This window comes from Bubalus kerabau, chromosome 12 (assembly GCF_029407905.1).
Source record: "Bubalus kerabau isolate K-KA32 ecotype Philippines breed swamp buffalo chromosome 12, PCC_UOA_SB_1v2, whole genome shotgun sequence".
Lineage (NCBI taxonomy): Eukaryota > Metazoa > Chordata > Mammalia > Artiodactyla > Bovidae > Bubalus > Bubalus kerabau.
Window position 1 is genome coordinate 14185458 of NC_073635.1, and position 23895 is coordinate 14209352.

The 23895-nt window shown below is 44.3% G+C and overlaps 1 protein-coding gene across 3 annotated transcripts in view; it reads right to left on the reverse strand.

Moving 5' to 3' along the window:
* Positions 1-23895, reverse strand: part of ENOX1 (ecto-NOX disulfide-thiol exchanger 1) — a 340778-nt gene that overhangs the window by 92764 nt on the left and 224119 nt on the right. For all 3 annotated transcript variants that reach the window (XM_055541998.1, XM_055542001.1, XM_055542000.1), the window contains exon 10: positions 18099-18283. In XM_055541998.1, the coding sequence (XP_055397973.1) occupies positions 18099-18283 (185 nt within the window). The remainder of the gene's footprint in view (positions 1-18098; positions 18284-23895) is intronic.

Below are 23895 nucleotides of genomic sequence, written 5' to 3' on the forward strand. Positions count from 1 at the left end.
AGTATCAATATCAATCTACCCTGGGATGATGTCTTCCTCCAGCCTCAGCAATCCTTCAACTAGAGATCAGAGACTGCATGCAATTGAACCCTGCAGGTGGGAAGTCTACCTATGTTCTTTGACTGAAAACTTCAACCACAGGCTTTGCCGAAGTCAGCAGAAAGACCACCATCTAACAAGGACAATCAGCATCTGGGATATATAGCCAGTTAACAAGCATTCTAGAAATAGGAAAATCAACACCAAGATGACTTTAATTTTTTTCTAGAAGAAACAAAAAAGAAACCACATTTTTAGGGTCTGCCAATAGACTTTGCGTAGCAATGATTTTTGCTTCCAAAGGACAATTTGAAAATGTAAATCATGATACAGGCAAGTGACATAAAGCAGTTACATTCTAGTCCAAGTGATTATATCAGGATTAAGAAGGATTATGTAAGGATTACATTGGGAAGGTTAAAAAAAATCACTTGTTTTGCCACTGAGTTCACTGTGGATAATGTTGTAACAAGAAATGAAGGTTTTATTTTATTCCAAGTTGTTACAATCTTCATTTTTTACTTAGTTTTATATTAATATTATGAATGGATATTCAGTAGCTGTTAAAAAGATTATATTATTCTGACTTAACCTGTTAATGGGGTTACATTATATTAATAGACTTTTTTAATATTGAACCAACCTTGAATTCCTGGAATAAATCCAATAGGGTGGTTTATAAAATACTAGATTAAATTAAGTTTTCAAAAGGAATTTTAAATCTAAGTTCATAAGTGAGACAGACCTGTAATTCCTCCACCCCTCTTTTTTACTGCCTTTGTCCTGTTTTGGTATCAAGTGTACTATTTATGCCAGCCTTATGAGTTAGTTGGAAAGCTTTTCCTCCTCTTCTATCATCTGAACAATTCTGTAAAAGACTGTCATAATTTTCATTGAATATTTGGTAGAACTTCTCTGTAAATCCATTTTGGATCCATTGCTTTGATGTGAGGTTTTTAAGCTACTACCTCCAGTTTTTAAAATGAGATCATTGCGGCTTTTGATTTTTCCCTGATTTAATTTTAACACATTTTTTTCCTTTAGCGATCTTTACATATCACCTGAGTTTAAAAACTTGTGGTAAAGCTAGTCCTGATTTTTTCATAGCTCTTTAATTTCTGTCATATCTAAAGTTGTAACTCATTTAAAAAATGTTATTTATTGGTTTATTCTCTTTATGATCACTGTTGCCAAATATTTCTATTATATCAGTCTTTTCAAACAGGCAACAACTGCCTTTGCTGATCTTCTGCAGCGTATGACTCTGCTACTTTAGTAAGTTCTGTGCTTATCTTTTGGAGAAGGCAATACCACCCCACTCCAGCACTCTGGCCTGGAAAATCCCATGGACGGAGGAGACTGGTGGGCTGCAGTCCATGGGGTCGCACAGAGTTGGACATGACTGAAGCGACTTAGCAGCAGCAGCAGTGCTTATCTTTACTTATCTTTCCTTCTTTGTGTTTATTCTTTTAAAACAAGAATTCAATGCTTACTTCTGTTTCCAATTTTCTTTTTTCCTAAAACAGACATTTAAAAGTCTAAAATTTTTCCTCTAGGTTCTGTTTTAGCTGCATCCCACAAGTTTTGATATGTTGTATTTTAACTATCAATTATCAAGTATTTTAAAATTACAATCCTGATTTCTTTTTATGTGGATTTATATGTGTGTTTTAAATTTTCTAAGCATACAGAATTTTAGTCATCCTCTGTGACATTGATTCTTAATAATTTTAATGTGGTCAGAAAATACAATAGCACCACTTTGAAATTTATTGAGATTTGCCTTAAGGTCTACTATGGAATTAATTTTTGTAAATATTCCAGAAATATTTGAAAAGTACAGTTTTCTGAACAGGTCCTGCTAATCAACAGTGTAGGAATCAACATAATATTGTAAAGCAATTATCCTCCAATTAAAAATAAATAAATTTTTAAAAAGAGTGTAGAAGCTGAATGCTATGGAAATGCTTCATCAACTGCAAACATCAGCAGGAAGAGCAAGAGGAAGGGAACAGCAGAGCTGCTTTAAAAAGTGTCCTTATTCCCTGTCATCTTTTAAGGTCTTTCACTAAGAGTGGGCTTGGCATGTCACCATTGTCCTTTAAAGTCTCAATGTGTGATATAACCTCACTTTCAAAAGATTAGGAAAAATAATTAGGAAGAAATTTTAAGCACTGTGCTACCTGGATCGGAGCTTTCTTACTACTCTTTCTAAGCCTTGGTTCCTTGATAAGCACAATGTACATGTCAGCTCTCAGGATGCAAGGTTCTCAAAACATCTGGATGGTAGCAAACAGTCTAAACAGAAACGTATATGACTTATGTACACACACTCAGTGCGAGTGAAGACAGAATGGCTGTTTCCCAAGGCTGCAGTCATTCTTTCAGAGCCCTGGGGCCATGCCTGTAGTACCTAATGAGGTCAGCGACTAATAAGTTCCTTAGCATCTAATTGCAGCAGAGAGCATCCATGACTTCTAAAGACAGAAGGGCTCAAAAAACCCTTACACTTCAACAAAGACTTGTCAGAGAGTGGGTTCTATTCAATCAGTGAGATGAGGTTAGTATATATTTGGGCATGACTAGGAGAAGCAGTGGATATTAAGAATCAGGGAAGCTGGTTTACAGGTTTTAGTAGCCGAGACTAAAACATGTGTGGTGACTCAACAATTTGTTCTTTAATTCATTCATTCTTTACTCAGAGAGTTGCTGGATATAAAAAAATAAAAATTAGCCTTTAAAGATGGACCTTAGGCACCAGAATTAATCTCTATTCCATTATCAGAAGAAAAAAGAGACTGACAGTTATTTGACATGTTGGGGGAAGGATCATAGCCCCCTGTGTCTCAATTCACTTTCCAGGGGGTAGGAGATCAATATGAATGAACGTAAAAGGAAAAGATTCTCAGAATGCAAGCATGAGCAGGCGGAGCAAGGAGCCAAGGACCGAGAACCAGGAGCCGTGAGGAGCAGGAGGTGAGCTTGGGGTTTGGGAGTACGGCTTAGCTCAGTGACTTCAACTCTATTTGATTAAAATTAGGAAATAAGTGGGCTGGATTAGGGGTCTCAGCAATGCCCCTCTTAGCTTTAACAGTCTGTGTTTCGCAGTTCTCTTGGGGTAACTATGGTGGTAACAATCTCTTGTCGTGCTGCAATTGAGCCCATGCCCAGTCCAAAATTTATATCGAAAGCAGAATTCCCATTATCATCATATGCTAGCTTGTTTTTTATACTGTGGGTGAGCCATGAGAAATGGCAAGAAAACTGTGAACCTAAAATCAAGCATATCTATCACGAGCTGGGCAGAAAAAGCAGACTAAAAAGACCAGCCTAATCAGTTAAGATCCAAGGGTTCAGGAGGGAAAGATCAGACTTGAGAGTGCTCCTTAAGTGATCCGGTGATTCTTGGAAATCTGAGCTCATGATATCCTGTGTAGAGGGGTGAAACTTCATCCAGAACACTCCTTTTCTCCTTCTCCCTAAATGATAACTAAGAGGACTACCTGGGGAAAATCATTTTGTAAAGAGAAACTCGGCACAACACCCTTTTTATGGACTTTACAGTTACATCATTACCAAGATTTTCCTGAAATAAACTGAGTAGCACTGGAGATGAGAAATACATGCCACAATGGAAGAAATATTGGAGAAGGAAATGGCACCCCACTCCAGTGTTCTTGCCTGGAGAATCCCAGGGACGGGGGAGCCTGGTGGGCTGCCGTCTATGGGGTCGCACAGAGTCGGACACGACTGAAGCGACTTAGCAGCAGCAGGGAAGAAATGTAAACCCAGGAGAAAAGAAGACAAGATACACAGAGAATTAGCGAAGGACAACATTGCAGGGCACCAGTCTGTATTTAAATAATTGAAAAATGTATAATGCACTGGTTCAGGAAATGACTTTGGAAAAAATGTAAATCACGGGTGAAAACATATATCTCTAACACGGGGAACGAGAGCCCTGGGGCTTGCCAATGAAAGTCTTGTGACTGGAATATGTGAGTGATACCAGCTTGAAATAAAGTGGTGGTGGTGGTGGTGGAGGAGGACATAAAAACACGAACTGTGTGTGCATGGAGGGACAGCAGAATGAACTACACGTGTAATCACAATAAATTACAGAACAAACGAAAGAAGGGAAAAGTGAAAATAAAGGCATGAAGTGTCATTCTGCTCATCTCTCATTTGTAAGTACCGTTTGTAATGCCCATTCCTTGGAAACCTATAACCAGAGTGCTAATATACTTTCTCCTTTTATATCTTCCAGAAAATAAAGCTGCTCTGGCCATTTACTAAGTGTGTGTGCACATGTGTGTCTGTGTCTGTGTGTGTGTATGTGAGACACAGAGTGGGTGAGACAGACAGACAGACTGACCCAGCGACACACAGAGAGGGAACAGAAACCGGAGAGGCGATCACCAGACTGAGGAAGCTGCATCGAGTTAAGAACTTCATGAGGCAGGGTCTTTTCAGCGATCAATTGAGTGAAGTGGGTGGTTTATAAAGGGAGGGCCAGATTGGGCACTAACTTTGTTTAAGCTTCCCTTGATGACTATTCTGGGTGCTTTGTTAAACAGAGGAGAAAACGTAGTCTTTAACTAACCATTCCAACATCTTGGTACTGAATTCCCAGCTCTACTCTTTGGCTACAATTCCAGAAACGTGAACTGACTACGTTCGGCTAGTCCACTGGTCGATATTTAAAAATGATAACACTGCATGTTTATGCGCACAGAGAGAAAGAGACTGAAACAATATATGTAAATGTTACCCACAGTGATACCTGGGAAGCGACACCCTGAATGATGTGTTTCCTTTTATGTGCTTCTTTTAGGTTTCCCAGTTTTCTGCACTGAGCACACACTGTTTTGTAAGATGGAAAATAAAACAAAAATTAACATGACAAACCTAGACCCAGAAAAACTGCAGCTCCCACCCACACTTCTCCTCCCCTGTGTTTATTCTCTTACTCAGCTGAAGATTTCTTCCCCTTCTGAGTCATTCTTCTTTCTCCTTTGTTTCCACGCGGTCTTCTTTCACCCCTGCCACACTTCTCCCTGCTTTCTCTTCACAGCCCTCATTTCTGATGAGGAGGAAATTGGCTGCCCTTGCTAATCCTCATGTTTCCTCTCCTAACCAGCTGCATGGAGAAAGCCCCAGAGCACAATTCCCCCCCAACGGCAGCCCAATTGGAGAGATGGATTAATTACATCGTCTGGCTGCGAGCTGACACCTGCTGTACGCAGGCAGCCATGTGTGCGTCCGGGCCCAGGGCTTTGGTGCGGATGAGCCTGTCTCTTTGCATTGGCAGATGCTGAAGAAAGAGAGTCGAGGCCAGGACACAGGGATTCATTTCAGCGTTCATGGCTGCAGGGGAGACCCGACAGTGGTCAAGTAGTACGTGTCTGCAGCCAGAGTCCATTTTGATTTACTGCATTTAAGAAAAGATCCATGGTGCTGTAAATCTGGGACTCCTGGCCTGGTATATGGCCCATACGTCAGGAGGCAATTTCTAAAAGAGGTGGCGGAGAGGAGGGTCATTTAAAGGTCATCCACCAACTATGGCTGACAGTGTCGGGGGAAAAGCCAAGTTCTTTTATCCTGGGAATGGCTGCGAATCTACCAACAGTCCATATTTCCCAGGGCAGACGTTGGGGAAAGTGGCAAAAGGTAGAAGCTGAGAGATTTTAATGGTCTGCAGGGCGATGCCGTTATGTCTACCCCTGGCTCCTGCACTGATCTGTCCACTAGTCTCATTAATTTTTAGAAGAGATGATTACTAATGAGGATGCATTTGATGATCAAATTAATTACTGGCAGAGCAGGAGTACTCAGGGTCAACTGAAACCTCCCCGAGTTAAACTTTATTAGGGCTTCTCTTTCCTGTCCCAGAAGTGAAGAGATTTATTTTCACAGTTCAAATCTAATAAATAAAAGCTGCACATGTGTTATTTTCTTCTTGCTGGTTCTTACTCTGCCCAGGTAAAAATCAAGGGGCTGGGACACAAGAGTCGGAAAACAGGCAGTGGATTTTGGCCAAAAGTATTTCTAATGAGTGAGGAGCTCTGGAAGGTGTCCTGGGCCCCTGATCACCACAGCTCTGAAGCCCCACTTCTCTGCAGGCTCCACTGTGGGGAGTTACGGGGAGACAGAGAATGCAGAGGCCGTGGTCTGGCAGGACTGGCCTGGAATTCTGACTCTGCTGCGTCCGGACCCTGGGTAAGTCACTGGCCATCTCCAGCTCTCAGGTTTTCCTCCGAGAAACCACAGTGAGCACATGCTCCTGAGGTGTGAGCGCCAAGAAGAGGAATGAAGGGGTTTCTGGTGCGTAACTGTAGGGAGCGGGTCCCCCAGCCATAAAGGGGCATAAGAACAACAGAACAAGCCACCGTAGGGTCGGGAACCGCATGTCTCCAGACTTACTCTGCGAGTCCTGGGTCTTCTCCTGCATGCTTGTGCCAAGTCACTTCAGTTGTGTCTGACTCTCCAGGGCATCTTCCCGACCCAGGGCTCAAACCTGTGTCTCTTGTGTCTCCTGCATTGGCAGGCAGGTTCTTTACCACGAGTGCCACCAGGGAAGCCCCGAGTCTTCTCTTAAACCTCCGCACTTCTTCATGTTGGCCCCGAGAATGCAGCGATCGCAGCTGGCATTTGTGGAACAGCTTTTCCGAATGCGTTCATGTACATGGCCTCATTTTACGGCCGCAAACCCTGATGGAGGTGAGCAGGGCCTGTTTTCCAGGTTAAGAACCTGAGGTTCAGACAAGCTGACTTATGCAGTGTTATGCAGGAGACGGCCAGGCTGGACACCCTTTCTGTCCCACTGGTTCGGTGTCTTCCTCCTCTTGTGCAAGGCTCAGTGTCCCACATGTCCACGAAGGCAGCCTATCTCCTTTCTCATCAGAAGGTCTCTCTGTCCGGTGAAAATGGTATGATGCCCCATGGTCTGCCCCTGTCTGAAACTACTAAAAACAGCAGTTTCCTCTCCACGCACATCGCTTTTGGTCCTTTGTATCTTGTCCAGATTTAAATGGGCAAGTGCCTTCATCACTCCCAACCCCCTCAGCAGATGTCAGGTGGGATCATTTCAATGTGATGGGAATGAGCCAAGGACCTGTGCACTGGTTTCCACTTCTGGTTCCAAATGTCCCCAACCATCCCTTCAAGACTCTCACTCAGCAGTGGGTACCAGACGCCCAGAAGTGCCAGGGAGTGTGATCTGCAAGTGCTAGAAAATGGACATGCTGCCAGCAGGACAACTGATGTTCAGCTGAAAGTAAGGGGTGCTGAATTATAAATGAGGGTATCATCACCATCACGCGGGCTGCTATTACAATGCACCGTCCCACAGTCCAACTCCTTTGGCTTCCCAGGTGGCTCAGTGGTAGAGAATCCACCTGCCAAGCAGGAGATGTAGGTTTGATCCCTGGGTGGGAAGATCCCCCGGAGGAGGAAATGGCCACCCGCTCCATTATTCTGGCCCAGGAAATCTCATGGAGAGAGGAGCCTGGTGGGCTATAGTACATGGGGTCACAGAGTCAGACATGACTTAGCGACTGAACAACAGCAAATCCCAAGGTAATGGTTGAAGAACAGGCAGAAAATGAAACGACAAACTCTGGGGAGTTACATGAAAAGGAACGATGACCATGGTGGACCCCGGACTCAGCAGCTGTTGTGAACCCTGATGTCTTGCCTTGGAACTTATGTCAAGCCACACTTTGAGAGATGTACATGTTTTTATGATTGTTCTAATTTTAGCAAAATGTCAAAAATCTTTGATATGAATGTGGGAAACGTCTTGTGAGTTGTTTTTTGATTCAGAAAGAAAGAGACTGCATCTGGGTAGCTTAAATAGAATAAACATGCTTATGTCTCTGCAGCCACAGCTTGTAAAAATTCCAGATGTGTGTGTGTATGTCTTTATGCACAGAAATATTTTTTTGAACTTTTTAAGACTACAGAATGTTTTACTACTTGCCCACAAAGACTGCCCAGACCCTTTCTCTACACTGTAATAATGCAATTTTCTTGCCTTGTCCAGTGATACTGAAGTATTTTCTGCACTGATGTAAAATATTTTCATACAGTAAAGATATGGATGAGTAAACAACCAAAATTTCCAGGATACTTCTTCAACTGAGCAATTTTGAGGTTCATGAGCCCTCCTTAGGAAGAAAAGCCTCATAATAAACTGCAACTTAAATTCCCAACGAATCAGTCTTTAGTTTTGCCCAGCCTGCACCTAGTTCACTGATCTATATATTTCACAAAAGCTCTTAAAAGTTAACCTGCCATTATAAAAGTGGTGAATTCCTTCTTTTAGAGAACTCTCTCCTCTTCTCTTCTGTGTTAATGTCCGCATCACTGTGTTTTTAACTCCGGAGGAAGATCTGTCCTTCCGCCGCCTCTCCAGTGTCTCCACGTATCCTTCTCCTTCCTCTACCTCCAGCACCTTCTAATCTACTCTTCACAGGCCCACTGAGGCTGAGGCTTGCCTTCCTCCATATCATTCGTTTTTCTCGGTTCTGTGCCTCTTTCTCTTTTCTAGGGCAGCCAGCCAATATAGACTGGAGAAAAGTCACCCAGTTAAGCAGTATTTCTATTTTCATTCATGAGGATAAGTCCATGAGTCACATTTTTAAAGAGCCACCTGAAGGGCTTCCCTAGCAGCACAGTGGGTAGGAATCCACCTGCCAATGCAGGGGACGTGGGTTCCATCCCTGGTCCGGGAAGATTCCACGTGCCACGGAGCGACTAAGCCCGTGCACCACAACTACTCAAAGCTGCATGCTCTAGGGCCCGAGAGCTGCAGCTACCGAGCCCGAGTGCCTGGGTGCTCCACAACAAGAGAAGCACTGCAGCGAAGAGTCCATGCGCCGCAAACAGAGAATAGCCCCTGCTTGATGCAACTAGAGAAAAGCCTGTGCGGTAACAAATTATGAGTTATAATTAATCAATCAAGTATAATTATATAAATTAATTATAGTCATAATTAATTAACTAATAATAAAAAGAATCAACTTAAAACTCCAACTTTCCGTCACCTTGTTCAGACTATTCATCTTCATTTTCTCCTCCCCTAAATGCCCCTAATTTGTGTATCTGCCTTCCTCATCCTGAAGCATCCAACTTTATTCCAAAATATGCTGCCCTAAGTTCCTATGTTCCTACCTCCTAGACGTTTAGAAAATGTGCTCTCTCTTCTCTTGTTTCTGCAAAGCCAGAATAACGTGGAATGTTCCCCCCAAGCTCCGTTCCCTTTCCACTCTCCAGGCACCATACTAACCCAGAATTCGTTCAAGAACTGGATTAAAACCAAGAGCTCCTGAAACAGGTTCTTGTTCAAAATGTCAGACTCAGTCCATGGGTGTTAGGTTTTGCTTTTTCTCTCCTCCACAGACAACTGAAATGTATGTCAACAAATAAACTTAAAAGAGCAAAGCGAATACAAGGGAAACGCCAGGGAGTTCTTCTTGTAGGACAGACTCTGGCAATTGTGGAATCCCCAACTCTCCTCAAAATGAAGCCTGCCAGTCAGTGAGCCGCTGAAAGGGAGACTCCGCTGTGGGGGAGACCTGGACTCAGCCATCAGCAAACCACACAGCATCCTGGAACAGCGGCCTCCAGCCCTTCATCCCAGATACAAACAGGCTACTAAGCATGACCTCCCATGAGAAGAAACCCGGAGCACGAAGGACAGATGGAGACACAGAAATGAAGCATGCAGTCCTGGAATAAACAGAAATGTTCAGGACCAAAAAGAACTTAAAAAAAGAATTCTAATTGGTATTCTCGAAAAGATTGAGAAGAGACGGTAACCAAAAAATAGCACTGCATGAAAAGATAATAAACAAAGAACAGAAATAACATTCGCAAATAAAGTAATGTGACAATCAAATAGAAACTTCAGGGGAAAGGATAAAGTTTAAACAGATCATATGAGAAAAAGGATAATGGACAGAGCGCACCGGCTTCGTAGGTCCATTATCTGACTGCTGGGCATTTTCAGAAAGCAAATACAAATGCAAATCAGAAGTGAACAGTTATTGAGAGAACAGAGATGCCTGTTGCATCTGTCTGCGTTCTCTGCCTGCAGAACCTCGCCCATGTTCTTTGTAGCACTGTCTTTGAAGGCCACTGGGAGCAATGGGGCCGCTGGCCTTCATAGGATTTTCACAATGTTTAAGGGACATGCTCTTCCCCCCACCCCCAGATTTAAAAAAAAGTTATGTGAAGTTGTCTTGGGTAAGTTCATTTTACTTGTCTTCCTCTAAAACCTTCTAATGATCAAAAACACCCCCAGCCCAGCACAAGCAGCATCCGCACACAGTCATTATCACAGCAGCCCTGGACATGACTCCTGCTGCCATAACAACGACCCTAACTGTGACCTGTGCATGCCAGACCTCCTGACACGTGAGGCTGGGAAGGCAAGCAAACACAAACTTTTCACTATCTCTTAAGAAAAAAAAAAAGGACTTACTTAGACAACTGAATAAAGAAGATTTCAGAAGAGATGCTTAACTTTCCTTATAGTGGTCAGATGCACTCACTGGTGTTCTCATTTCAACACATTTTTCATTTAATTTATAATACATATCCCACAAACCAATCCTTGATGATTTGGCAAAACTCGCTGGGGTTACGTGGTATTTTAGGAGAGTGACGTTATTGTATTTCTTTGCCCTCTTCTGCACGATTAGTCTAGATTAGGAGTTGTAATACATATACAGAGAATTCCACATATGCTCCTCTTTAAGCATAAAGTGGGGAAAAAAATTGTTACTTAATTACTGAAATAGTGTTGATGGTAATAGGACTCTTTTTCCAATCCCCCCCGCACCCCGGTCTCTTTTGCTGAAAGCTGTCAAGACAGCTGAATAGCCCTTGTCTTTACTAATGTCAAGCCAAAAGCGTAAGAGAGTTCTACGTGGGCCAATAAACCATTGGCCTTAAGACATCTGGTCTCAAGACAGTTGGTCTTCAATGACATTTGTTAACAGCATTAAAGAGCATTGGCTGAAATTCAGTGTGTATGAGGGAGCCTTCTGATATAACCATCATTAGGCACTCAAGTTTTAGGACCGGCAGCTTACAATGGTATCCTGTTGTTATCTAAATATTTACCAGTCCTATCAAAAGGACTTATACATGGCTTCAAAAAGAATTCTGATTTTTAAGTTGCTTATTTAGAAATATGACAAACTGACTTATTCTCATGAATTAGAACACAAAGCCTACTTAAATGAAGGTGTGGTTAAAACCATAAAAAGATACTACTATACACTGCTTCAGTCAGTCAGTCAGTTCAGTCACTCAGTCGTGTCTGACTCTTTGCGACCCCATGAATCCCAGCATGCCAGGCCTCCCTGTCCATCACCAACTCCCGGAGTTCACTCAGACTCATGTTCATCGAGTCAGTGATGCCATCCAGCCATGTCATCCTCTGTCGTCCCCTTCTCCTCCTGTCTCCAATCACCCCCAGCATCAGAGTCTTTTCCAATGAGTCAACTCTTCGCATGAGGTGGCCAAAGCACTGGAGTTTCAGCTTCAGCATCATTCCATCCAAAGAAATCCCAGGGCTGATCTCCTTCAGAATGCACTGGTTGGATCTCCTTGCAGTCCAAGGGACTCTCAAGAGTCTTCTCCAACACCACAGTTCAAAAGCATCAATTCTTCGGCACTCAGCCTTCTTCACAGTCCAACTCTCACATCTATACATGACCACAGGAAAAACCATAGCCTTGACTAGACGAAACTTTGTTGGCAAAGTAATGTCTCTGCTTTTCAATATGCTATCTAGGTTGGTCATAACTTTCCTTCCTAGGAGTAAGTGTCTTTTAATTTCATGGCTGCAGTCACCATCTGCAGTGATTTGGGAGCCCCAAAAAATAAAGTCTGACACTGTTTCCACTGTTTTCCCATCTATTTCCCATGAAGTGATGGGACCAGATGCAATGATCTTAGTTTTCTGAATGTTGAGCTTTAAGCCAACTTTTTCACTCTCCACTTTCATCAGGAGGCTTTTTAGTTCCTCTTCACTTTCTGCCATAAGGGTGGTGTCATCTGCATATCTGAGGTTATTGGTATTTCTCCCGGCAATCTTGATTCCAGCTTGTGCTTCTTCCAATCCAGCATTTCTCATGATGTACTCTGCATATAAGTTAAATAAGCAGGGTGACACTATACAGCCTTGACGTACTCCTTTTCCTATTTGGAACCAGTCTGTTGTTCCATGTCCAGTTCTAATTGTTGCTTCCTGACCTGCATACAGAGTTCTCAAGAGGCAGGTCAGGTGGTCTGGTATTCCCATCTCTTTCAGAATTTTCCACAGCTTATTGTGATCTATACAGTCAAAGGCTTTGGCATAGCCAATAAGGCAGAAATAGATGTTTTTCTGGAACTGTCTTGCTTTTTTTTTGATCCAGCGGATGTTGGCAATTTGATCTCTGGTTCCTATGCCTTTTCTAAAACCAGTTTGAACATCAGGAAGTTCACGGTTCATGTATTGCTGAAGCCTGGCTTGGAGAATTTTGAGCATTACTTTACTAGCATGTGAGATCAAATATGCAGTAGTTTGAGCATTCTTTGGCATTGCCTTTCTTTGGGATTGGAATGAAAACTGACCTTTTCCAGTCCTGTGGCCACTGCTGAGTTTTCCAAATTTGCTGGCATATTGAGTGCAGCACTTTCACAGCATCATATTTCAGGATTTGAAATAGCTCAACTGGAATTCCATCACCTCCACTAGGTTTGTTCATAGTGATGCTTTCTAAGGCCAGCTTGACTTCACATTCCAGGATGTCTGGCTCTAGGTCAGTGATCACATCATCATGATCATCTGGGTCATGAAGATCTTTTTTGTACAGTTCTTCTGTGTATTCTTGCCATCTCTTCTTAATATCTTCTGCTTCTGTTAGGTCCATACCATTTCTGTCCTTTATCGAGCCCATCTTTGCATGAAATGTTCCCTTGGTATCTCTAATTTTCTTGAAGAGATCTCTAGTCTTTCCCATTCTGTTGTTTTCCTCTATTTCTTTGCATTGATCGCTGAGGAAGGCTTTCTTATCTCTTCTTGCTATTCTTTGGAACTCTGCATTCAGATGCTTATATCTTTCCTTTTCTCCTTTGCTTTTCGCTTCTCTTCTTTTCACAGCTATTTGTAAGGCGTCCCGAGAGAGCCATTTTGCTTTTTTGCATTTCTTTTCCATGGGGATGGTCTTGATCCCTGTCTCCTGTACAATGTCATGAACCTCAGTTCATAGTTCATCAGGCACTCTATCTATCAGATCTAGGCCCTTAAATCTATTTCTCACTTCCACTGTATAATCATAAGGGATTTGATTTAGGTCATACCTGAATGGTCTAGTGGTTTTCCCTACTTTCTTCAATTTCAGTCTGAATTTGGTAATAAGGAGTTCATGATCTGAGCCACAGTCAGCTCCCGGTCTTGTTTTTGTTGACTGTATAGAGCTATACACTGCATATAGTGACTAAAAAAAAAAAAATAAAACAAAACTAACTGGCCACTCCAAGTGCTGGCTGACAAGGACGCTGGAATTCTCATGTAATCTTTCGGGAATGCACATCAGGAAAGACATTCTGGAAAACTGTTTAGCAGTTTCTTAAAAAGTCAAACACCATATGACCCAGCAATTCTATATTTACCCAAGTGAGATGAAAAAATTATGTCCAAACAAAAAGCCTGTAAACGGAATGTTTAGAACAGATTTATTCACATTGGCTTCAAACAGGACACCGTCCGAATGTCCATTAACTGGTGACTAGATAAACCAAGTATGGCCCTTCCTTACAATGGAATACCATTCAGCATAGAGAGAATGACCAGCAGACACACCCAGCAATACGGATGCCTCACAAATCCGTCATGCTGAGGGACCGGAGCCAGACTCAAGAGGCTGTACATCCTGTCCAAGTGCTCAGCTGCTTCGGTCGTGTCCAGCTCTGTGCGGCCCTCTGGACTGTAGCCCGCCTGGCTCCTCTGTCCATGGGATTTCTGGGGCAAGCATACTGGAGTGGGTTGCCATTTCCTTCTCCAGGGGATCATCCCGAGCCAGGGATTGAACCTGGGGATCGACGCAGGGATCGAGCGTCTCTTACGTCAGCCTGCGTTGGCAGGTGGGCTCCTTACCGCTAGTGCCACCTGGGAAGAATATACACTATGACTCCACTTATATGACTTCCTTGAAAGGGCAGAACCAGGAAGGCAGAAAGCAAGTCAGTGGTTCCGAGGAGTGGGCTGGACTAAAAGGGGCATGAGAGAACGTGTGGGTGCTGGTGGTGATAGAACTGTTTCATATACTGAGTGTGGCAGTGACTGACAAAACCCTGAAAATAGTCTCTTTCACTGTGCATAAATTTTACTTCGATAAACCCAAGAAAAGACTTCAGTGTGGTAACCTGAAGATAAGTAAGAATTTCAAGTATGGATATGCTTTCCTTGGATACCTAAAGATACAAACAAAAGCCCACAGCCTCACTCTCCCCATGGCAGAGACAGGTTAACTATGTCACCAGCTTCAGATCAGGTAAAGGCTATCGTGTTACCACGGATACCAACTATTACTTCATTTTGTGTGAAACCTCTAATACGAAACTGTGACTCACATGCAGGGCAGGGGGAACACTGAGAAATACCCAAATTCACCTGAGGCTTTTTTTCACTTTTCCAAACCCTGCCCATAATATTTCCTGCATGAACTCATGAGAAACCATGTGAAGTCAGTGAACACATCCTTCAGGGATGGAAAGAAGAAAGGTGAGCAACTTTCCAGCTAAACTTGAAGGCAGTTCTAAAAAACTGTATGCTAGTCCTAAGGCTAGTAAGACTGTTTATATTGTTTTGTTTATTGCAGAATAATTTTCCCTAGATGGATTGCTAAGACAGTGACACGTGAGAGACCAACGCCCTCCTCTATCTGCTGACTTTCCTGGGAGGTGATTATTTTCTGATTTATAAAGTGGACAGCAGGCAGATTGAGGGTGGGTTTTAAAGTTAGGAGAATTCTTGGCAGTGGGGCTCAAATTGACAGGTTGTGGGAATTCATTCAAAGTGAATAAGGTAGGAAGATGACTCTTAAGAAGCACATACATTTAAAAACTCTATTAAAGATGTGTTCCACAATAATCACCATGGGTCCACCTAAGGGCCAGTGAGAATGAATACTGTACCTGCTGCCACTGACCTAGTGCCCCTCACGTGCTGAGGAGGAGCTACACGGACCCCTGGGGCATCAGTTCTCCCCACACCCTGCCCTGCTCTTTCCAAGATCCCAGAGTCCCCCAGAGGCACTGGGCTAGTTCTTGCCCCTGTACCTCTGTCCCTTCATTCTTCCATTCAACAAAGATATTTTGACATCTCCTCTATGTGTGCTGCTGATGGAATTGTGCCCCCCTCCAAATTTAGAGTCACGTACAGATGTGAGAGCTGGACAATAAAGAAGGAAAAGTGCTGAAAACTGATGGTTTCAAATTGCGGTGCTAAAGAAGAGTCTTGAGAATCCCTTGGAAAGCAAGGAGATCAAACCAGTCAACCTTAAAGGAAATCAACCCCGAATACTCTTTGGAAGGACTGATGCCAAAGCTGAAGCTCCAATACTTTGGCCACCTGATGTGAAGACCTGACTCATTGGAAAAGACCCTGACGCTGGGAAAGACTGAAGGCAGAAGAAGAAGAGGGTGGCAGAGGATGAGATGGTTGGATGGCATCACCAATTTAACAGACATGAACTTGAGTAAACTCTGGGAGACGGTGAGGGACAGGGAAGCCTGGTCTGCTGCAGTCCAGGAGGCTGCAAAGAGTTGGATGTGACTTGGCGACTGAACAACCACCACCACCAAATCTATATGGTGATGTCCCAAACATCTGTACTTCAGAATACAAAATTATGGAAACAGAATCTGTGCAGGTGTTATGAGTTAAGATGAAGTCATATTTGAATAGTGTGGGCCCCTTAACCCTGTACAGATTGTGACCCCGGCACACACACAAGGAGAAGGTCATGTGAAGATGAAGGCAGGGAGCGGGGTGATGCGTCTACAAGCCGAGGAAGCACAAAGCTTGCCAGCAAACCCACAGAAGCCAGGGGAGAGAAGAGAGCAGACACTCCCTTGGGTCTCACAGGGAACCAACTTTGCCAGCAACCTGGTCATGCACTTCTAGGTCTACAACTGTGACCATAACTTTCTGTGATTTAGACCAAACCAGAAGAAACCAAGACAGACCTCCAAACAAAACTCCCCTGCCCCCCAAACAACACAAACATAGGAAAGGACGCTTTCTACGGACAAGGAGATTCTGCAAACGTATAAGAGGCTGCAAGAGGAGAACTGTCCCTTTAAGGGGCTGGAGCTCAGTGAGGATGCCCAGCGCTGTGGACCAGTGTGGACCAGGGCATGCTTCTTCCTGATGGGCCAGCCCACCCTGCCTCCTGACTTCTCTCACATTTGAAACTTCAGCCGCCTTCAAGGTTTTGATCCACTTTTCAAGCAACCAGGGTCACCTTTCTTGGGAGGAAAAGAGGGCCCTGTTGCAGGAGATACGAGATAGTAGCTTGCTGGCTAGATCTGGCGTCATGGTCCTCGGAGAAACGGCCAGACGCTCCTCTTGGCAAAGGCACCGCACACCCCGTGATGGGGACAGATGGACAACCCCAGGAGCCCCGCGTGGCAGCTGTTACACCGATTTTCGAGTGCGGGGGCCCGAGCCCCGCCTGTAATAACATTTTCCTGGCTGGCTCTGACCTCTGAATCTCGCTGATTTGTCTAACACACACTGTGAACATCAGCGAGTCAGGACTCAAAGCCAAGATGGCAGAACTGCTTTTAAATGGCAGGAGATGCTTAAGACAGGATTTCTGTGACTTGGTCATTAACTTGTTTACATCCTGATCTGCGCTTCTCTCTCACATCCCTTCCTCTCAATTATTTTTTCCCTCCCTTGATACTGCAACCTGTGTTTGGCGAAGGTTTCAGCGGCAGTTACCTCTCATCTTTAAGACACTTCTGTAGGCAATTCAGGCTGCTTAGACAGCAGTCAATACAGATGGGGGAATTTGAAAAAATATCCTACTCACTCCATCATTTTCCATCAGCCTGCTTGTATTTCCCCCATTTAACGAAAAACAATCCTTATTCCTCCCCTGTAGAAAGGAGAGGTTAAATTGATATATTCAGAGGAGTAACACAAGTACCCTTGTATGATGATAATTTCAGCTACATTATTCTAAGATAACTCAAAGGCCCAAACCCCTTAAGTGCGTCACACATCAATCGATGTTTCCAGATATAAATCTAGATATGACTCTTTGACCCTCTGCAGCCAGTGCCCGGGTTATCCCAGCCCTTGAGCCCTCGTTCCCCATAGTCCATGTTCCTTCTCCTTCCTACAGAGCCCATCACTTCTGTTTCTTTCTTACACCAGCTGGAAAGATCCAGATTTAATTTGAATGTGCCAAACTGAAGCCCGTGGCTCTTTAACAAAAAGCAGAGACGTGGCCTCTTTCTGAAGCTTCCCATCGCCCTGAATTCCAGTCCTTCATCCAACCCAACAGCAAACATTTCTGAAATGCAGAGTGTTTCCAAAGAACCGGTCTACATCTGAAGGATCACCCGGGAGAAGAGGAAATAAAAACAGTTTAGATGTTCATCGATCTCGTAAACAAACTTGCCACGCTTTTATAAAAATCAGTCTGCTTGCTTGTAAGTGGAGACGTTCTAAGATTACAGAACACTGGTGTCGTGATGGGCACGGATTTTCTAACCATTTGCCAGGGGGCTACATTTCCCGTGTGGAGCTTTCAATGCCTTAGATTCTCTTCCTTTGTTTCCCACCTGGAGGGTGTAGTTATTGATACTGCAACCTATTTCTTTGTGTGGCTTCTCCCCAGACCCTCTCCTCCCACAAAACATCATCGGGACTTTCCTGATCCCACCACTCAGCTTTTCTGCTGTCCTTTTTTCTCCTCCAGCTTCCCGCCACCCCCCCTTCCCCTGAGCACATGTGCCCCTTGCTCTCTGAGCCGAGGCGCAGGTACCTGCTGCATGCCTTGCATTGTCTGCTGCAGGAACTGCACCTGCTGGTCCTTGGTCAGGTTTTCCTCTGTCCGAAACAGCTGCTCCTTCTCCTGCTTCAGCAGCTCCACCTCGTTCCTGTAGGCATCCAGCTGCCATCGGAGGCTGTCGTTCTCCTCTTTAAGTGCGTAGGCCTGGGCGGCCAGGGCTGCGGGGCAGACAGAACGAGTTCAAGTGAGTAACCATCTCGCTGAGATGGAGGGCCTTCGGTGCTAAAGGGAGCCTTGCACCCCAATTTTTTATTTTCTAATTTTTTTTGTTGTTGTTGATGTGGACCATTTTAAAAGTCTTTATGGAATTGGTTACAGTATTGCTTCTGTCTTATGTTTTGGTTTTTTGGTGCAAGGCATGTGGGATCTAAGCTCCCCCACCAGGGATCGAACCCACACCTCCGGCACTGGATGGCCAGGGGAGTCCCCCCTCACTCTGATTCGCCACCTTTGTGCCAAACTTGAATGCCCTACCGTGGGGCGCTGCTTCATTTTACAGCTGGTGCTGCCTTATTTTGCAGCTCATTTCTTTGGCAATGTGTTAGCTATTCTGTCTGTCCCATCTTATGGGTGCCTGTGGGTACAGGATGAATTCCTTCTGAATTCTTGTCTCCTGACCCCTGCCCCGACCCTAGGCTCCCTCTCAGAAACTGATCTGGGTTGGTGGTGATGAAAGCGCTCAGAATTCCAGGCAGACACCCTGTCTGCCTTGTGACTGCCCTCTCCCTTTCGGCAGGATGGCTCAGCTCCCTGGAGGGCCACGTTCACATCATTCGTGGTCCCCAGGTGGAGGCATGCAGCCACAGCCACCCAGGGGAGGGTGGCGGGGATGGATCCACACACCGTTCCTTCCTGCTGAACTGCCAGGACAGACTGCACAAGCCTGTTAGCTCCTTCTAACTCCTCTCAGGACGGAGACCTGGTTTCATCTGTTTCACCAACAGCCTCCTACGCTACTCCTTCCTGAAACCCGAAACTCTCCAAGTAGGGGGCTCAGAGCTCACTCACCTCCCCACCCAATGGAGAAACTGGGATGGGTAATTCAGGGCCTTACACATCTCATGACTCCAAAAGTAACTGAAGTGGAATACAGAAGAGTGAATGGGACCAAGGAAAATCGAGGATGGGGACTCCCTTCCTTCGTCTCTAGCTGACTACTTGGTGGTCTCTGCAGCAATCACAACAGCTTTTTGAGCTCTCACAATGTAACAGACGCTGGACCACACACTCACTCACTCCATCTCCCCCATCAGCTTCTGATGCGGGTGCTGTTCTTATTACTCCGCTTTACAGATGAGAAAAAATGAGGTACATGGATGTTACAGAACTTGTCTGATTTCACAGAGAAAGTACCATCAACAGCCTTCAAACCCAGGTCAGGCTCCAGAGTCTCTGCTCCCAGTCACTGGGCTATTCTGCCAGCCCAATGGGTTTAGTTCTGAACAGATTATTTTAAAAGAACCCCCAATTCTCTCTCTTTTTTTTTACCAGTCTCCCATACTTTCTCTGCCTCCTTCAGAAAATCCATTCGCTACTTTTGTAAGCAAGATAAAAGGGGAGATATTTCAAAAGTCTGTTATCAGAAGCTTCTTTAAAGACGTGACTTCTGGTTTGTAAGGACACGGTGTGGAACCTCGCTCCAGCAGGTTCTTGGTCCAGGATCATTTCCACCCCCTCCCCAACAATCCCCCAGTTCCAAAGCCAGATCAAGGTCAGCCTCTCAGGTCACAGTTCCACCATGAAGAGGTGACAGATGTGAACAGAGTTGCTCTGAAAACCCACTGAGCTCTCTCCTCAAATAACCACCATCAAATTACGTCAATAGTGGTTTAATAGTTGAGTGTTTTACGGCATTCTACTTTGTAAAACTGATGATGTATATAGTACACACTGAAAGACTAATCAAATAGAACATACAATTAACCAGAAAATTCCCTACCTCAAACCATCAGGGATCAACTAGTCAACGAGCATTCACTGCATATGCACTCTGTGCCGGAGCCTGTCTGGGCCTCTTGGATCACAAAACAAGGAGACAGAGAATGTCTCTCCTCTCAAAGAGCTTGACATACAATAGAAACCTACAAGTTTGAAAGGAATGTACTCAAAGGAAGAGAGAAGAGGCTAATGCCTGACATGTATGCTACGTGCTAAGTCGCTCAGTTGTGTCTGACTCTTTGCGACCCCACGGACTGTAGCCCACCAGGCTCCTCTGTCCATGGGATTCTCCAGGCAAGAATGCTGGAGTGGGTTGCCATGCCCTCTTCCAGGGGATCTTCCCAACCCAGGGACTGAACCCACGTCTCTTACATCTCCTGTATTGGCAGGTGGGTTCTATACCACTAGTGCCCCCTGGGAAGCCCACTGTAGGCACTCAAAAAATATTGGTTGGATAAATAAATGAGCGACCAACTTAGTGTCAGGGTGTATGACAGGGGAATCCATTCTACAGGAATTCAGAGGAGAGAAAGGAAAAAGCAGATGGGAATAATAAAGGAGGGCTTTGAAGGCTGAAAGCCCATGAACTGGTGAAGGGCGTCTCAGTCAGGAACAAGAGCTGACGCAAAACCCAGAGATGGAAAGGCAGACTACTCGGGGCAGAAAGCAGAGAAGCTTGACCAAAAAGTGCAAGAGTCCGTCTGGAAGCAGTGAGAGAAAGGTGAGCCATGCTGCGTGATGAGAGGGGATGGAGGCCAGCTGGACCGCTGGGCCAACGGGGCGGCCAGTTGAGCACTGCTGAAGGTGCCTGGCAGTGGAAGATGTGACGAAATTGGTGATTTAGGAAGATTGGTTTGGCAATGGTGCGTGGAATGAACTGGAGGCTGAAGAGGATGAGTAAAGGAAATTTTATTTGCTGTATATGTATGTGCAAACCCCAGAAACTGCCAGTTTTACAGTTTTCAGGCACTGACTCATAAATCAGAAACGACCCAGGGTCTACCTTGGAGTATGGGCTGAGTGTGTGCACGTGTGCTAAGTTGCTTCAGCCGTGTCGGACTCTGCAACCCTATGGACTGCGGCCCCCCAGGCTCCTCTGTCCATGGGACTCTCCAGGCAAGAATACTGGAGCGGGTTGCCATGCCCTCCTCCAGGGGATCTTCCCGATCCAGGGATCGAACCTGTGACTCCTGCATTGCAGGCAGATTCTTTACTGCTGAGCCACCAGGGGAGCCCCGAGTACGAGTTGGTGGTTTTTTAAACATGGTGCGGCCCAACACTATACCACATCAGATCCTGTCCACACCCTGACACACACCCTGACAACTCAGTTTACCAACCCCTAAGGAAATGGTTACCAGGCATCATTTAAGAGAGGGATGTTGTAATAGGGCAAAATTAGAGAAAATGCAAATGACAGAAAAAGTGTTGGCGCTACAGAAGCACGTTACTACATTTAGTAGCATTCAAAGACACTTAAGTCATTTCCTTAGGAAGCTTCATTTGGCCCCTTCTCAGTTCAGAGTGGCATTTTTATTATCATAACTGATAGCAGGTGTTCGTGAAGAAATCGATTAGTATGCAGAGATGGAAATTACATTTTCCAAATGAATTGCCGAGTCTGCAAGATATGCTGAAATCTGGGTAGCAAAATGCAAGCAGCTATAAAGCATGTGCCAGCAACATTATTTAAATAAATTGTCTGAACATAAATACATAGAGGGAAGTGCACCATCCATTATTTTAGGACTTCTCTTAGAATGGCACAGCTGACAGCTCTTGCTCTTGGCTTGAGCTGAGTGACCACTGCTCCTGCCAAGTAGGATACAACGTCGTCAGCATTTCTGGAATAGGCATGTGATATCATCATATTAAAAAAGATGAAAAAAAATCCAGCAGGTGTAACTATCCACTCTCATCCCCCGCTCCCCTCCCCCCAAATCAATACCATAGCCAACCCCATCAACATTTATATAATTGGGGCATATAACTGATTTACATTCCTTATTAAGTGATTTCAAGCCTGATATCTGCAAAAAAAATCTTGGTTTCTCTTGTGGCTGCAAAGTGGTTATTTTATAAAGGGTGAGAAATTGTCTATTGACTCCACTTAACTTCTGGCCACCTGTTTGTAAACATTTTTCAGCATTATGCTGCATGGATCCGCCCCTCAGATGAGGCTTTCTGAAGAAGTTAGATTATGTTTCTTGGACCAGGGCTCCAAAGGAAACAAAAAATCCTAATCATTTCTAAGTTAATATCATTTCTCGGTGTATTCAAAATTCAGAAACTTGAAAGGTCTACCTTTTCCTTTTTTTTCTAGGATACTGCATTAAACAGTTTTGAAAATGTATAATGAGGCTTCCAGGATAAAATTTACCCTTGAATTACATTCAATTACAATACAAATGGCAACCAACCTACCATTCAAATAAGCAGGATTAAAAATAGACAGTAGGCATCTTTTTGTAGGAACTCCTGGGGAGTATGCACTGTGTTGCAACAAATAGAATAGTGAACATGTGGATTACTGACTTTCAATAAAATTTAAAGAAAAAGAATACAGTGAGACACTTTAAATGTAAACTATTCTGAACATAACTGAATTTTGCTTTGGTGATTTTATGTGAAAGTCGCTCAGTTTTCTCCGATTCTTTGTGACCCCGTGGATTACACAGTCCATGGAATTCTCCAGACCAGAACACTGGAATGGGTAGCCGTTCCCTTCTCCAGGGCATCTTCCCAACTCAGAGATCGAACCCAGGTCTCCTGAGTTGCAGGCAGATTATTTACCATCTGAGCCACAAGGGAAGCCCAAGAACATTGGAGTGGGTATCCTATCCCTTCTCTAGCGGATCTTCCTGACCCAGAAATTGAACCCAGGTCTCCTGCGTTACAGGTGGATTCTTTACCTGCTCAGCCACCAGGGAAAAGCATTGCTGTATCCAAGGGTGTCTCAGATCATCATTCATTCATTCACCAATCAGCTGTGTGAAGCCACATGCGGGGAGCTGTGACCTCCATGAGGGTAAAGCCAATGCAGGCATCGGCTTATCCTTGCTCAGGACCTTAGGAAAATTCTGTTACAGGGATTTTCTGGTTGATCAAAACGGAAATAAAGACACTGGAAAAACCCTGTTAAACAAGATTAAATTCCATTTCAAAAATTAGCACTAGACTACTAAAATTAACCAAAGCGTATGAAAGTTGATCCAAAGATTGAATTGCATCACTGTAAACGAGGCTTAAAGGCATTACAGCACCTCCCTGCACCCTTGACTAGATCCTATACAAACCAGTATTCTTCATATTAATTATGGTCAGAGTGACCTCCTCTTCCGACTCCTCTATTACTTACTGTGTTTCCATGGGAACAGATAATGGCATGCTTAACTTCTTTAAGTAAATAATCTGGTGAAAGCCTTGAAATCTCTCTCTTAGCAGCCTGAGCCAGCCTCAGAAAAATAATTAGCACTCTATGGAAATATGTAAGTTATTTTGGGTTATGTCCCAGTAAGCTGACAGTATGTTAATATCTTTTTCCTGCTCAGGCAAGATGTAACTAAATAATCAAACACTATAACATATTGTTTCTAACAATATCTGGATTTCTTGAGAACTTGGTGTCACTGGGGGGACTCTGTGTTTAATGTCCCTCCCTCCCCTCTGCCAGCTGTCCTCCTGGAATGCCAGGAGGACGCTGCTGAGCTGTGCATCGCCTCCTCGTGTGCAAAGAGCATCTCTTCCAAGGATTTCATCAGCTGCGACCGATACAGGCACTTGTGCTAACAGGTCCAGAGCCCAGGATGACGGGATGGGTCTGAGACCTGGA